The sequence below is a fragment of the Capsicum annuum genome, chromosome 10, assembly GCF_002878395.1.
Source record: "Capsicum annuum cultivar UCD-10X-F1 chromosome 10, UCD10Xv1.1, whole genome shotgun sequence".
NCBI classification, from domain to species: Eukaryota; Viridiplantae; Streptophyta; class Magnoliopsida; order Solanales; family Solanaceae; genus Capsicum; species Capsicum annuum.
In genome coordinates, this window is record NC_061120.1 from 215925769 (window position 1) to 215942955 (window position 17187).

General features: G+C 35.9%; 2 protein-coding genes across 4 annotated transcripts; one reads left to right on the plus strand and one right to left on the minus strand.

Annotated features, from left to right (window-relative positions):
- Positions 1-1132: 1132 nt before the first annotated feature.
- On the plus strand, positions 1133-6514 carry LOC107843745. Of its 3 annotated transcripts, none has more exons than XM_016688124.2 (3): positions 1133-1287; positions 3974-4570; positions 4667-6514. In XM_016688124.2, exons 1-3 carry the CDS (start codon positions 1281-1283, stop codon positions 6037-6039), a joined length of 1977 nt encoding a protein of 658 aa, XP_016543610.1. In that variant the 5' UTR covers positions 1133-1280; the 3' UTR covers positions 6040-6514. The 3 variants fall into 3 exon arrangements, with proteins under 3 accessions (XP_016543610.1, XP_016543611.1, XP_016543609.1); XM_016688125.2 differs by having other exon boundaries at positions 3974-4546; XM_016688123.2 differs by having other exon boundaries at positions 3974-6514.
- A 1042-nt stretch (positions 6515-7556) lies between these two features.
- Positions 7557-13727, minus strand: LOC107843746 (proteasome subunit alpha type-3). The gene is made up of 9 exons (XM_016688126.2): positions 13372-13727; positions 13211-13294; positions 11631-11704; positions 10480-10566; positions 10306-10390; positions 10113-10159; positions 8350-8415; positions 8133-8223; positions 7557-7862 (listed from the first exon to the last, which is right to left on the minus strand). Exons 1-9 carry the CDS (start codon positions 13513-13515, stop codon positions 7791-7793), a joined length of 750 nt encoding a protein of 249 aa, XP_016543612.1. The 5' UTR covers positions 13516-13727; the 3' UTR covers positions 7557-7790.
- Positions 13728-17187: the final 3460 nt, after the last annotated feature.

Below are 17187 nucleotides of genomic sequence, written 5' to 3' on the forward strand. Positions count from 1 at the left end.
GTTATGATGCAGTGGATGAGGCTGCTCCACCCTTAATTAGAGGTCAAGGGTTCGACGCTGGGTACAGAAAAAACTTCGTTGGGAGCGTTGCCACCTTTGATCCAAATTAGTGGGGCTCCAATGCGGACACTGAACACCGAACGAAAAACAAAAAAAAAAAATCATAACATCATTTGACTATAAAATTCCTTCCGTACTTATCATGTATCTGGTCAAAAAGTCTTCATATGATCCATTAATTCCCAATCCAGTCAAAGGATGGTATACAAAAAAATAAAAATACATACAATAAAGAATCAATTTTACAAACTACTTGAAAAATCAAACCGAATCGATAAAAATGTTATTAGTTTATTATTATTGGGTTAACGATTTTTTATAATTTTATAAAAAAAATTATTGAGTTATTGGTTCGGTTAATTTTTTTTTTATTAGGTAAACCGATAACCAATAAGAATATATCTATATATATGTGTGTGTGACTTATTATATATTTCTCTTTAATTTCTATAAATTAACAAACTTATTATTTTGATTATACAAACTCTTAATTTCTTCTAACAATTAGTTCAAACTTAAAGGTTCTTGTAAATTAAAACACATTATGTAGGATTTTTGGTTGCAACTAAAATTCCATTTTTTTCATGTTAGTTACTACTATTTTTATTTTATGAGTATTTTCTTATCGGTTAGACAAAAAACTGAACCGTTAAGAACTAAAAATCGATAAAAAATATTTTATTGGTTTGGTTATTGATTTAGCATATTTAAAAATCGAAAATCAATAAATCAAACCGATAATATATAAAACCGAACCGAACCGATCGATGCACACTCCTACTACTCCCTCCGTCTCAAAATAAGTGTTACTAATTTTTAGCAAAAAATTACGTTAATTAAGAAACTATTAAATATGGTGTATAGTTTACTAAACTACCTCTATTAATAAATGTCTTTTGAGAATTAACACCATTAAAAAGATGAAGCATAAGGGTATCATTGGAAAACACATAAATTTGTGCTTTTAATTTCTAAAACGACATTTATTTTGAAATAATTTTTATTTTTTTTTGTTAGAAGTACCACTTATTTTGATACGGAGGGATTAAAAATGAAAATTGTAAAATTAAAGCTTCTTAAACAAACAAACACATTATTCATTGTATCTCACAAAAGCAAAAAACATCATAGAATTTCTTGTAAGGCTTCTTCACATGTGATGGGCTGATGTTCTAAAGAAGTACATTTCAGTTATAAAGTTTCATTCTTTTTTCTCTGTCATGGAAGGTACTACTAAGATTCTTCTTTAGTTAAATTCCTTTAATTTTTGTGTACTTTTTTTGACTTTGTGTTTACTTTTTCTTGACTGAAAATGGACTCAATGTGGAAAGAATAAAAGTCATATCTTTTTTTTTTTTTTTTTATGGTGTTTTTTTTAATGGTTAATGGTTAATGGTTAGTGATTTATTGTTTCTTTAGTTTTTGTGAAAAGGGGTTTTGATTAAAAATGTAGTTTTTCTTTTTGAGGAAGGAATAAATGTTGAATCTTGGAATTGGGATGTTTCTTGAATTTTGTGATGGTTAATGGTTGTTGAGTTGTCTGATTTTTGGCTTTCTGGGTAGTATTACTGAATGTGAATGTAGACTCTTTACAAGAAGGGAGCTGAGGGTGGTGGGGGTAAGGTTTGTGTACGCTCTAATGTCCCCGGAAGTCACTCGTGGATTTCACCAGGTATGTTATTGTTGTAGACTCCTTGTAGTCCGTAGGGAAGGGACAAAAAGGGCAGTCCGGTCCACTAAAGCTTCCATTGTGCGTGAGGTTGGGGGAAGGGCCAAACCACAATGGTCCATTGTACGCAGCCTAGGGAAGGAAAAAATGGGCAGCGTGGTGCACTAAAGCTTCCGTTATGCGTGGAGGGGAAACCACAAGGGTCCATTGTACGCAGTCTTACCTTGCATTTCCATAGGGAAGGAAAAAATGGGCAGCGCGGTGCACTAAAGCTCCCTCTATGCGCGGGGTCCGAGGAAGAGCCGGACCGTAAAGTTCTATTGTACGCACTACACAATATTACCTTGCATTTCCATAGGGAAGGAACAAAAGCTAATTTTCGAATTGAGGCTTTTTTGAACCTCTTTGTGTTATGATTCTATTGCAAGGTATGAGATTTGAGTCCCACATTGATTTTATGGGGAGTTGATGTGGGGCATATATAGTTTTGGGTTCTCCCTCTTTAATAGCTAGCTTTTGGGGGTGTGGTTCTCACTGGTTTGTATCAATGGTATCAGTGTCGCCCACCGGCCTTTGTGCCTTGGTATTGCAGTGTTGGTCTGGGGCTAGAAATAGTCTAGTGCATAGCCATCGAGGATGACGGATACGGAGTGTGGTTGTTTGTTATGATGTTAGTGCAAGGCACGGGACTTGAATCCAACATCGGTTTAATGGGGAGCTGATGTGGGGCTGATATAGCCTTGTGCTCTCCCACCTCAATAGCTAGCTTTTGTTGGGTAATAATTGGTGAGTTTTGTAGCTTTACAGTGATATGGTATAGAAGGTATGGTTTGATCCACTTATTGAAAGAGAAAAAGAGTAAAACAAATTATGGTTTGATCGTTGACTGAAGTTAAGTTTCCGTTCATCTCAGAGTATGCAGCTCTTGTAAAGTTGAATTTAGGTTCTGTTTGGAAGGGAAGAGGGGGGACATTAGTTATACAAGTGCACGTTGAAACTTCTTTTGCTTCGGAAAAAGGAAAACTTTCTTGAATTATTCTTCTGGAAAAGCCTAAATAGATCGTAATGATGACAGAGAATTCTTATACCAGACCCAACTAATTTGGCTTAGAGGCATAGTAATTGACTTTCCTCTGTGGTTCTGTTACTTGTATTGGGAATGCAGACTACGTGTCCTTCTAGCATACATTAGGAAAAATTTATCAAATGAAGTCACAATCCTCATGATTCAATTTTTGGTGAGATTTATTATGTTGGAGGAATCGAAGCAATAAGGCAGTCGAGGAAGGCAGTGCACTGTCTGAAAGTTGGCCTTTTTAATCATATTTTTATCCTTCTCTCTATCCTTCTCTCCTTCTGCCAGTAAAACAATAACAACAACTATGCTTCAGTTCTAAACTAGTACTTGGGCTGGTTATATGGATCCTCGATATCCACTACGCTATGCTTGGACCCATTTCAGTAGGATCCTCGATATCCACTATGCTATGCTTGGACCCATTGCAGTTCAGTCATTCAATGATTGATAAGCTAGGTGTTTTGTACCTCTAGAGGTTCTTTGCTTTTTTTACTAACATGCAATCCTCTAAACAGAAAGGGAGCCTTGGAGTAACTGGTACAGTTGCTTCCATGTGATCAAGAGGTCACGGGTTCAAGCCATGGAAACAGTCTCTTGCGGAAATGCAGGATAAGACTGCATAAAATAACCCCTAAAATTCCAGAAGAAGAAGAAAGAGTTATTGTTTAAAGAAGAAAAATAGTAAGCTAGGAATAAATAAAAAGATGCATAGAAACAGAAGTAGCAAAAGAGTTGGCATTACAAACTTGAAAAGAAGAACATAATGGCAAAGAAAACACTAAAGGTCGCGAAGAGGAGTCTTACTACTCGAATAGAAAAAGGCCATGTTATTTCCCTCCTTTATTTTCTATATTGGGAAATTAGATTAAAAAAAAAAACTTCACTTGTCTCTGCGATCACTTTGGACCTTATTTTATGACACTTGTGCTTGTTTGAAGTGCATCTCTTCCCCTACAAGGTGATAACCCTCCGAGCCGCATAACTCCATTGTTTTAAGCAACAAATCTATGACTTTCAATAACACTGTTGACTCTTCTGCAGACTAGCGAATTTATATGTTGTTTTCTGTAATGTTCTCTTTTAAGTATTGTAGAATGATTCTTATCAGGAAATCCTGGAAACACACCTAACCATCAGCTTCTGATTATCTGTACTAAAATTGACAGGTGGATCCCCAGATCAAGAATCCGTGGAATCTGGGACAAAAAAGTCCAGTATTTCTTCAGGTGGGAGGTTCCAAGATCGCAAAGAATTTCTCCGTAGGTTCGTAGATAGTGAAAGTCTGATTGAAAACCTTAAGACATGGTATGAAGAGGAACCTCCTTTTAATGTTCCTTTTGAATTGATAGATCTTCAACAGTTTGATTATGCTCTGGAAGGAGTTCCATTTCAGCAGCTGATTCGAATGCCTAGAGCAATCTATGACACTGCTTCTGGTACTGTGGAAGCAACTGTTTATCTTGCCCTTGAAGATTTTCTACATTCAAGTGTGAAAGGTTTATGGGAGGCATTTTGGGGTCAGGATGAACCTCTTCCTTTCTATGTTTCTAGCATCCACAATTCAAACTTGAGATTCTACCAGGCTGAGAAAGCCATTGCTAAAGGGAGAGTTGGAGGTCTTTGCGCGACAGCTATAATGCTAAAGAACCCAAAGCATCCACAAGGGAAGTGGGATGATGTTGTGCAACTTGCTATTCTAAGGCCTGATATTGGAAACCGTGCTTCAGTAGAGAATGACTGTAAGCCTTCTCTATCAGCTTTAGGTGAAGCTTTATTCTTTACGCTACGTGTATTGTTTGCGAGAAGCCTCAGCAAATACAATATTCCTCTCAGTTTGAATTCTGTTTATGTTCTTTTAGTTGACTCTCAATATGGTGGGGTCCTGAAAGTTGAAGGAGATATAACCAAGTTGGAGATGGACGTGAATGATGTTTATGGTTGTGCTGCTGAATGGATAAAAACTAATGCTTTAATTACATTCTCCCCCGTTGATAGAATATGGACCAAACTTGGAAATGCTAATTGGGGAGATATTGGTGCTTTACAGGTACTTTTTGCTACCTTCCACTCGATCACTCAGTACGCTGGAATTTCAAATAACTCAGTTGAAGATTTAGCTGCTGACCACAGTTCTCGTCTTCAAGCAAGAAGAATCGAAAGGCAATTGTGGGATAGCAGGTCGAGTGGAAATGGTTTATTTCGCCTTGAGCAGCATTGTGCTTCAACTGAAATTGTAGAAGTACATGAAGAATCTGTCACGTTGGTATCTGAAAAGTCCATGAAGCTGGAAGCTGGTTCTGTCTTGCTAATAGAAGATTCAAACTGGCAGAAGGGTTATCATATCAACGAAGTCCTGACTGACGGAGAGATTCCATATTATATCGCATCTCCTGTTGAAGATCCAGGCAAGGCTTTATTTATGTATGTAGGTTCGCATCCTTCTCAGCTGGAACCAGCATGGGAAGATATGAAGCTATGGTATCAAGTTCAGAGGCAAACTAAGATATTAAAAATTATGAAGCAAAATGGATTATCTAGCAAATATTTGCCTCAATTGAGCGCATCTGGCCGGATAGTTCACCCTGGCAAGTGCAGGAGACGAAATGGTGGTAATTGTGATTACCCATGCTGTGGGATACCTATTCTAGTGACTACCTCAGTGGGCACAACAGTTGCTGATATGGTGAGAGTTGGCCAATTTGGTAAAGATGAGGCTATCAGGTGTTGCCATGATTGCCTATCTGCCCTATCAGCAGCTGCCTCAGCTGGCATTCGGCATGGTGACATCAGGCCTGAGAATGTTATTTTTGTTACATCTGGTGTGAGTCAGCCATATTTTGTTCTTGTTGGTTGGGGACATGCTATTTTAGAAGAGAAGGATCGTCCTGCAATGAATCTCCATTTTTCCTCTACGTATGCTCTTCAAGAAGGGAGACTGTGTTCAGCTTCCGATGCTGAGTCATTGGTTTACATGCTCTACTTTTCGTCTGGTGGTGATATGCCTGATCTTGATTCAATTGAAGGGGCATTGCAGTGGAGGCAAACCTCTTGGTCAAGAAGGCTAATCCAACAGAAACTTGGAGATATTTCTGCAGTCTTGAAAGCATTTGCAGATTATGTCGACAGCCTTTGTGGAACGCCCTATCGTATGGACTATGATATCTGGCTTAGAAGGTTAGAGAGACATAATCGTGGCGAAGAACATGGAAAGGAGATTGAAACATCAAGTTAGTTTTTCTTCATTTCGCTAACCATTATTTTGTGGCTGTAGGACAGCCTCTCAGATTATCTGAACATACTCGCAAGATAGTTCTAGAGTAACCAATTGAATTGTTTTTGTCCCTCAACGGGGGGACTAGAAACCTTGTATTGTTTCCAACTTGAGGAGCAAATCAACCTGTGGTTCCTATACATCTTGGTGATTATATTTTCTGTTTAACTACAAAGGTGATCGCCGTTTCATTTTTTTTCATGGGCTGTTTTACATTTTGAAATGCTCAAGAGAGCTTCTCTTTGCTTGTTCAGTTGTTTGTCCTGTTTGTTGGAATGAAGAACGTTGGAGTTATCAACTTTGAGTTGTTACAGAGATGTGATTATTTCTTGTAAAGATAGGAACTGTGAGATTGGCCTGAACTGTGTGATTGTAAGACACTGTTCAAGAAATCATTCTATATCTGAAAAATGAAAATGGCATATATCATTCATCATTTTATGAGACTTAATGGTGTAGTTGAAATGGTCAATGAATCTTTATTCTTTTGTTCATATGCATTGCTATTTCTTGCTTATAGTGAAATTCTCAAAATTTCATTGTTATGCATCATTAAGAGTAATTGGAACTTGTTAGTATGAGCAAAATGTACTTGAACCATTTCTAGTGTTTTAACTTTTACAAGACACAAGGTTCCAGTTTTGGAAATGTGTCTCATGTACACACACATTTCCTCTCAACAGTCCAAAACCTGGGTTGAATTTGCCTGGTTTAATTCATAAATCAGCTCTTTTGTTGCTTGGACTAAATTCTATTCCAATTGAACATCTCTAACTCCTAAAAAATGTTTCAATTAGACAAGTCCTGTTCAAATTTCTAAAAAATGTTTCAATTAGATAAAACCTGTTCAAATTTTAGATTTTTTTTTGCGTGTATCTCATTCATCTATTAGGTAGTTAAGTAACCACATTATATACATCATTTCTTTTAATTATACACATTCACTTCATTAGGCATTTTCTACTTGAGACTAGTGTGTATAATTAAAGAATATGACATTTTATTTAGTTAAATTAACTATCTAATACTCCCTCCGTCCCAAATTTCCTAATTTGATCTCTCATTTACTCGTCTTTTTTCATTAATCAAGAAGAGACAATTTTTTTTTTCTTGTTTTACCCTTGTCATTAATTATTAATTATTTTTCTTAATCAATGTGTCATCTCAATTTGGAACGGAGGGAGTAGTTGACAGATAAAAACATGCACAAGCTTTTTAAAAAATTTGAATCGAAGTGTTCAATTGAAATAGTTTATTAGGAGTTGAGGTGTTCATTCCACTCGAGTTATCTAAATTGAATATCATGACAAGTGTTTTAAGGGGCTGTTTTGTATTAGGCCAAGATTCATTTGAAGGCATGTACCATCAACATCCCATTTTAGTGAAATTCTTCACTCAATCAAAGCAAATCTATAGCAGTATAACAATAGACCAACAGAGGAAAAAGGAACCAACTGCCACATCTCAAAGATAAAAGGTGGTTAAAAACGAGAATTCCATTTAGGATAATGCAACCTATCCTCTTGATCTTAGAAAATTACTTGAACAGATTACAGTTTCAACAGTTAAAAAGCAATAGCAAAGCTCTTTCATCGTTAACAGCGTTCGTCATACAGGAACCAAATTCCAAACATGGCAGAGCAAGCTATTTGAATCAGCTCATAAAAGGTAGGTTCATGAATAAATGAAGAAACAAAGTGTCTCTGTGCCACTTAGTCTGCATCCATCTCTTCAAGTGCAGATTTAGCTGCAGCCTTGGCTTCCTCTAACAGATCAGCGGGAACCTATGGCAACATCAAATATCAGCATGAGTTACTTACTCACCGGCTTTTTATTTCAATTTAACATCAAATTGTTCATTCACCATTATGAAAAATACATGCACACCGGCAAAATAAAAGAAAACTACAAAAGAAGTAAATAAGCTAAAACGAGTTATTTGCTTTAATATCTCCTTTTTGCTTGTGTGACAGGTCCAAGCAAAAAGGAATGCAGAGAGAATACAAAGATACCAGATCCTATTGGAAGTGTATGCGAGAAGGATTCTGAATTACCTTCTGATGCTGTCGGTTAGACTCATCACACACCCAACTCATTTCCAGTTCAAATGCCTTGTCCTTTGCCTCGTCGTGTACTCCATAAATTCTGATTCAAGAAAGAACATATTGTTAAAAAACTGAACCTACATGGAGAAAACTTTACCGTTGCTCCAAGCCTCCCTCACCACTATAAATTATCTGGATAAACAATTCAATCAGAACAATTACTTACATTTTGGCTATCTCAATTACCCCTTGCCGGCACGTCATTTCAGAGAGCTTCAACTTTTCAATTTCTCTGCAAAGAATTAATTTTAAAATCACATTAGTGTGCATAAACGAAAATTGGTGACAGTAAAAACACAAGAAATCCAAAATAAGGCAAACTAGATTGAATAAAACTCAGCTCGATCACTGTTTTTTTTATCTTACATGTATAAAATAGCTTAGCCTACTTCAAACATACTAACTATACCAGTAAAATATTTAGTTGGTACTTCTAACATCATCAAGATATTATCTTCAGACCATTATAAAACCTGAAGTGACAACAACAACATACCCAGTGTAGTCCCACAAAGTGGGGTCTGGGGAGGGTAGAATGCAAAACCTGAATTGACAAATCTATGGCAGTTCTATATCTTTAAAAAGGCGGTGCAGTCCAATGAGCACTGGGTATGTTGTTGTAAAAAGGTGGTGTAGGCACATGGGGATAGTGTTTCTGACCTCTCGTATAATGTCTTGGTCAGGTTACATATCTCACATCTCCTGCCCTTTATGTTTACTTTTTAACTGTTATACATTTTTGAAATTTAATATCAGCTATTAATGTCTGTACTAACCTCTAATATAGTTAAGGTCAGTAATATTAGTTCAATAGGTAAGCATAAAGTCAGTTTTTTTTCGAAGAAAAAGAAAATTGAGAAGGGTACATAAATCAACATTTCGATTTGAGTTCCAGAAAATTCAAAGTTACGTATATGTTTAATTCAAACATTTCAAATAATCCAAAGAAAGTGTGCAACACAAAAGTGGTTATAGATCTTTCTCATTCTCTCTTGCTCTTGCCTAGTACAACAACAACAACATGCCCAGTAAAATTCCACAAGTGAGGTCTGGGGAGGGTAAAGTGTACGCACCTTACCACTACCTCGGAGAGACAAAGTAGTTGCCTAGTAAGAAACAGAAACTATATTATATCCTAAGCATACTAGACCAGTTTAATGATATAAAGATTTTGGCTGAAGGTGTTTTTAAGTGGCTTTCTATGATGACCAAGTAATTCTCATTGACAATGGGTATTTTTTTGAGGGTAGAAATTCGAGAGAACATTCCCATTGTAGTCCTCATGGAGTCCAAATAAGATGTCCCCGAATTTCAATTACAACACCTCTGACAAACTTAGTCAAGAAAAGATATTTACACCTTTTAAACGTTGCTTTTAAACAAGAAGTGTTTAGGCAAAAGGCATCCTGTGGACATCGAAAGTACAATCAATGTTTCAGGAAATCAAATTTGATACTCCGGATCATAGTGACGTCGAAGAAAAACTTATGTGAAAACTTCTTAATTCTGTTTTTTAACCCAAATATTCATGTTAGTACTAACTTCCTAAGTAGTTTCTGGATCAGTAAGTGCTAGTTCTAAACATAAATTAAGTAATGTCCAAGCTAGGAAGATATTAATCGGTTTAAATGTTTCGTGAAGAAAACACTAGTCATTATCATAGAGGAAAAGGGTGTAAACTTGGTCATTTTCTTGTGGATGGCAGTGGACAGAGACTCAAATCTAGAAAAACCAATTGCATAACCCCAAGGATAGCATCCATAGCACTGCGAAAAGGCTGACCAAAATTTTAACTTGGAACATTCCGTGCAATCCCTTTTTGTTAGTTGAAAGTAAATGCACATTCAAAAGTCAATGCCATCACAAAGCCATGCCCGATAGTTTCAAATCTGAAATTTAGGCCTTAAAGAAGAGATTTAACACACTTACGTTTTAGCAGCTTGTCTGCCCTTCCCAATAGCCGCACCAAAGTACCTCTACAGAAAACAACAGAACACATCAACATCTTCAATTAGTAAGAGCACCCACAGCAAGGAAAGAGAGGTTATCTAGCCGTAGAGAAATTATAATATGATGCGACATGGTGCAACCATGTAGCAGTTAAAACAATGATTTAACTCACATAGGAGACACCAGACGGCTCAATCATGTAGAGTTGAGGTCCATCTCTATCATAGCCTCCAAGAATTACCCCACATCCAAAAGGCCTACAACAAGTAGTATTCCAATAATTCAGGTTCGAAAGTAAAAGGAAGGCATGATAGTATAAAGACAAAAAACAGATATTCCAGCATACCTGAGCCACCAATAAAGTGTGCACAAATGTACATAACTAGCAACACGTCCTGCAAGCTCTTTCACTGGAATTGGTTCACCATATGTACTACACATTACAAACCCAGTCAATAGAAGAGTCAAATTAGGGTGGTGATATAGGAAGACTGTGCAGCAACAATTTTCAAAATTTGAGTGGCAAAAAACTTTCAGCATCATCTAGAGTTATAAGATGAGCCTCTAAAATCTTTTGAATTTCCATCTACTAATGAAGGAAACATATACACTACACATTTGGTAACGATAATAAAAGAAACAAACTGCAAAATCCCCTGTCAAATCCAAAAGCTTAATGAATATCCCACATGACAACACGGACAATTTTCTATGTAGGAAGTTGTTAACAACAGGATCTGCTAAAGTGCAAATAACTCTTTGCTGGAATATCTACAGAAACAGAGAGGTATTAGACAATACCTCTTTGATGCAATAGTGACAGTAGAAGAGACAGAAAAATGACTTAAATGCCACTTTATCTCACTTTAGTAATACAAAAGTGCTTCTGAAAAGAAAAACACAACTCAACCCAAATTTCTTTAGTCTTGAGTAGCTTCATAGTGGAATTCTCGATCTGCAATATTTTTCATTGATCTAAGGTATTGATTGAATATAGATAACTAGATGGTATGCTTAAGGGCCAGATCATCCCGTTATGTTCTTACAATCACGAAATAATTGAATAAGAAGTTCACCTGCAAAAGCTCACTCAAGAAGCGAACTTTGCACTTCAAAGCCATGACAGTTGACACTATGTATAGATACTTAGATACTGCATTAAGCTTTTCGACCATGTATCTCACACTTATGGAGTATGAGATTTTACCTAACACTAATCAAAGACCCAAATGTGCCATACAACTTAAATTATTCCATATAGAGGGAGTTAAATCTTTTGATTGTCAATTGATTCAATAAACAATAGGTTCTAATCAATGTACATTTCCAGACACTAGCAGAAAATTGTGAGTATGAAAAACAGAACTTGAAAGCCAATAAGAACAACAAAATTGGTTCGCAGTTTTCATAGATTTTCAAAAATGTCAGATGTGAACTCCCATGAATCCTAAAATACAGGAGAACACGTGATTTAAGATAAGGTGGCAAGAAGCAAACCTTTCAAAGTTGGTTGCTTCAGACTTTGCCCGGGCAACAATTTGCCTCCCATCTGCAGCGAGCCCTGCAACAGCCTGTACATAAAGAAAATCAGCAAAATAGAATGAATCATCGCCGAAATGAACCAACAGCGTGGTAGTTCACAACTTTAACAGTGCCCTCTGTCCTTTTCAACTTCAATTTGATCATTTGATGATATTCTGTAAATTTACACCTCTAACAAATTAATAAACCATAACATCAATGCACTTTCATCACTACAAACCATCTTACTTTAAACGCCGTAGATAAGAAAGCTGACAGAGCCTAAACCTTTCCTCAGTACTAGTATGATGCTAAAGAACATAGGCGCAGAAAGCTTTCATCTTTTTTGACAAAATTAAACCAGAACCATCATCAAACAAAAAGAAGTAGGAGAATTAAAGAATCTCTAAGTTTAGAGAACCCCAATTTGTTTCAAAGAATGTATGGATGTAGAGGATTCATATAGCCGATCCGTTTTTTTATTTTTTTTTTGAGAATGGTAATCAAGATTCATATAGCCGACCTAGTCCAAAAAGAATGACTGAGACCTAATAGTTTAATTCTGTTTCTCTCAAATTAAGGTGGAACCTGGTAAAGTTGTTGCCATGTGACCACGAGGTCACAAGTTCAAGCCGTGGAAACAACATCTTACAGAAATGCTGGGTAAGTTGATGTAATAGACCCTTGTCATCCAACCCTTTCCCGGACCCCGCGCATAATGGGAGCTTTAGTCCACTGGGCTGCCCTTTTTTTTCCCTTTCAAATTAAAGTGGTGTCCAAGCAAGCTTACTCACAACTAGACTAATCCATAGATATGTGTTATCAAACTATTTTTTGATAAAGGCCCTGTTATCAAACTATATCAATCAAAACTTAGTAAGATAGAAAGAATTGAGCTAATATCACTCTTAGGGACTAAGGCAGCGATATTTGTTGTACTAGTAGTTGCATTGTCAACAAAAAAGGTACTCCTCCAATGTGAAAAATTAAAATTCACGTTGTCAATCAAATAATACAAATATCACATAGAAAAAAATGAGAAAATTACATTCTATCTCGTGCAATTTGACATGTAGGACGCATGCATCTCATGCGATTTGTCATGTAGGACACGTGTGTCTACTTGTTCAACTTTGTGATAGTTTAAGTGTCTACTTGTGTATTATGCCTTTCATATACGCTTTTATGCAAAGTTAGACACATTATGTATAGGCATAATACACAAACATGCCCTTTAACTTGGCCTCAACTCACATCTATATACTCCAAGATGTGAACAAGTAGACACTTAAACTTGCACAGAGTTGAACAAGTAGACACACCCGTCCTATGTCACATAGTACATGAAGGACGTCATGTAGGACACGAATTGGCCATGTATGACGCCAGATAGGAAGCATGTGTCTACTTGTTCAACTTTATACAAATTTAAGTGCCTATTGTGTACACTCAAAGTTAAAAGGGCACAATTATGTATTACGCATAAGGTATAACCACACAAGTGGAGTCTAATTAGCTGAAACTGAAGTCAGTAGCTTTGAGCATAAACGAATTACCATTCCAGAATGACGATGAACTGAATGAATCCGACGATTCGATCCCGGCAACATCATTGACGATGCAATCAGCTTCTCAACTCCCTACAATTCCAAAACCCTAAATCATCAAAACTAACATTCAACATTAAGAAAAAACAAAAGAAAGAAGCAAACAATACCAGTACGATTCCATCCTTGCACTTAATTCCAACAACGGTACCACTATTATCAACAGCTTTTCCGGCGTACTCGATCTGAAATACTCTGCCGTCCGGCGAGAATGTCGTTACCGACAAGTCATATCCAGTTCCAATACTGCTCATTTTTTCTCCTTTTCGCTATTTATACTGATTCACTTTTCACTTCAAATGCTTTTTGCTGAGAGGAGCTGTGAACAATGGAGGAACAAGGAAATAAGAGTTTTCTTTGTTAACAAGTTTTGAAAGAAAAAAAAGTTTATAAAAGAGGGGAATTATTTTTGTTAAAATTGTTATTTGTGAATTGAGTTCCAACTATTTTAATCCATGGGGATTATAATATATTAAAAGAGTGATTTGAACTTTTTATGTTAAAGTATTCTGATTCAAATTTTTTACCCTTTATTAAAACACTCTTCTTTACATAAAATATTTTTTTACTATTTTTTTCAAATTATAATAATACATAAATACTAATAATATATATTTTTGGGAAAATAATAAACCATCATTATTAAAAGAGTTCTAATTATAATACCTTATTTGACAAATTAATTACAATCGTAGAAGTAAAACAAAATTGTTTTATTAGTCTAGGACTGTAAAATTAATTAAATATAGCATTTTTCTTTAATGTCACTAAGTCATTAGCGGTAAACTCACTTCTTACTTTCTTGACCTGTTCACCATCTTCTAACTTCATTGGAATAGTAGGTCCATTAGTGATCTTGTCCCATAACTCGTAGTTTCCCCTTGAATGAACGTTTCCATCCTAGCTTTCCACCAAATGAAGTGAGAACCATCAAAAAGTGGAGGTCTAATAGTGGATTGACCTTCACTGTGACCAGTAGGTGGTGCGGAATTCATCATATTGATCTTTGTCTTAGGTGCTAGCCCCTTTTTAAGACAACCTCTCTCTGATACCACTTGTTAGAGTATGTGCCCTACTGATCAGTGACTTTAACGTAAGAGTTACCTATGGATGGAATGGGTTGCCTGACGTGTTCCAGGAAAGCAGTAAAATAGTAAGTAAAGAACACAATAATTTTTACGTGGAAAACACCCGGCTCAAAAAAGTGTAAAAAACCACGACCTGCACCTCTACAGGATTTAACCTCAACTTCACTAATAACTCTGAGCCTCAACAACGTCTGATTACAAAACTCTTGTAACCAACAAATAGGAATCATAAACTCTAATTCCTTTAACACAACGACTAGGAATTATAAACTCTAATTCCTAACTACACACACACCTCCCAAGGTATGCGTTCCCAAAGTCTCTGATTTTTCCCCAACTCGAAACTATCTCCTAATTCAGTTTATAACTCACTGAAACTAATATTACATCAATAGTTCAAACACAATGAACAACTCTAAAAATCAACACTAAAACTCTTAGCTGGATTCTATTCTTAGGACCAGGTTCTTCAATGTGTTTCTTCAGTGATTGAGTAGCACTTCATGAAGTCAATCTGTCGATTGTACTTTTCTGCTTTATAAGTGCGTAGTTTATTCTGACTGATTCATCTTCTATTTAAGCATAACACTTCAAAGAGTCATTCTTTATTTCAAACTCCAAATTCAATTATAACTCTCATTGCATAGAGTTCTACTTTAAGTGAGACTCCTTCTTCAATTTTAACTCTTGTCTCCTTAGTGTTGTAGTCAAACTCCAACTCTTCAAAGAGTCCTTCAAATTGTACGTTTTGCATAGACTTTTTCAATTTTCAGAATCTTTCTCCTTCTACACATAGGACTATTAAAGATATGCTCAGAAGTGAAACTTCTTCTTCACATAAGACTCCTTTTTCAACTCAACTTGCTTTCCCTTATTATCAAGTGTTTGAATCAAATTCAACTTGTGTTATTCCCCACGTGATCAGTAAGTTGAAGTTTCCAGTTGCACTGAATTAACTCATTCTGATTTTTAATTATTTATACCATAGACTGCACTCTTGAACTTGTCGGATCAGTGGAACACGTATATCAATTTGTTTCATTGATATTTTCATTCATCAAAACATCAAGGTTACAACAAATTCTCCCCTTTTTATGATGACAAACCTCTTGTCTTTGTGCATTCAAATATCTTCACCTGAAGGCACTAAAGTACAAAACACTAGAATGAAACAAGTTAGTCAATGAGTTATAAACATTGCATAACCCTCTTATGCAATAAAATATTAGCCAAAGTGATTTGTTATGTTATTCGTGGCCACTGGGGCTATCACCAAAACAATCAGACAAAGACTTTAGCCAACATAGTAATGTATTAAAGAGAGCAAATATATGAGTCAATTTAGCAAAGATAACCATTCCATTTAACTGTCAGAACATGTTCCACATTTAACCTAAGCTGGTCCTGAACAAAGCAAAATAACTGAGCATTAATAAAAAATTATGGTATAAAAGTGGGACATGGCTAAGGATACGAATAGCTGATGAGAAAGGTGGAACAGATATTATCAACTGTGTCAATTGACGAATGACTTCAACATTTTCATCCTTTTCTCAATCAAGGTCAAGCTTCAAAGTCATGATCCTAGCCTGAAGGACCACTTATTCCGTTTTATGGTTGTCAGATGCAACTTCTAGTTCAGAATTTATCTCAGCTAAATTATTTTTCTTATCATTTTTTTTTGCAATGAGTTTTAGCGCTCCTTATTGAATCAGGTAGAGCAACATAATTCATTTGTTCAAAAACATCCATTGTTGTTTGAAAATTCAAACCTAAACTTGAACTGAGAAATCCTAAAAGATCTGAGCCAATTAGGAACTAAAAAAGAGAGTATGTCCCTTTTCATTCTTCCGAAACATATGATGCATGTGATTGATGTTTAAGCTTGGTAAATCCATGGTACAAAACTGATATTTTGGTTGAGAGAGAAGAAGAAATTTCTGGTGTAGGATTAACTCATTTGTGCACAATCATTTGGAGAGAGTCAAAGAAAATTTGATCAACCAATTCGTCAGCATCATAGGACAAGGGAAGGATGAAGTATGAGGAATGGAACAGGTGTGCTCAACTGTTTCAACTTAGACAGCCTATGCTTATATCAGTGTAAAGCATACCTGATAAAAAGAACTTTGTGGTCACAATTGCTTGCTTGTACCTATTTTCTACACAATCTAATACAAAATTAGGTTAGAAGAGTCAAAAATCTGGAACTGGGACACACAACTAAATGTGTAAGACTGAATCGAATAACATTTTAGCTAATAAGATTTAAAAGAAAAATAATTGTTCTAGTCAATCAGTGAGGGGAGTTCATGCAATTTTAATCATCCCCAAATCGAACCTATTCCTTTCAAAATGCTCTCTACTTAGTGTCTTTGGTGCTTCTCCAGTAATTTAGGTAACCCACATAGTCAACATTTTTATAGCCTTCAAGAGTGAAATTACTTTTATTTGAATACCATAGTCTCAAGCCATTGATTCCCATGAGATATCTCAAGATTCTTGTGACAACACCAATTCTTATGAACTACCAACAAAATTATCATTAGCTTGTGTTGGTGTTATTGATGCATCAATTTATTGATTTGTTGTTCCCCCTGTTAATATGCCCTCAGTCTGTACAACAGTTGAACCAGGTGGTACAACATGTTCCTGTGCATGCTCATCAGTTTCACTGTTATCCTCTTTTTTTTTGCCATCTCCAAAAGATCTATTCCCCCTTTAAATGTGGTGAGTGAAAGAAACTTTATTTGCTTCCAGTCTTATACCTTGAGCAAGCTTTATCCATGTACAAATTTTGCTTACCTCCTTTTACTCTCACCTACAAAACAAATTAGG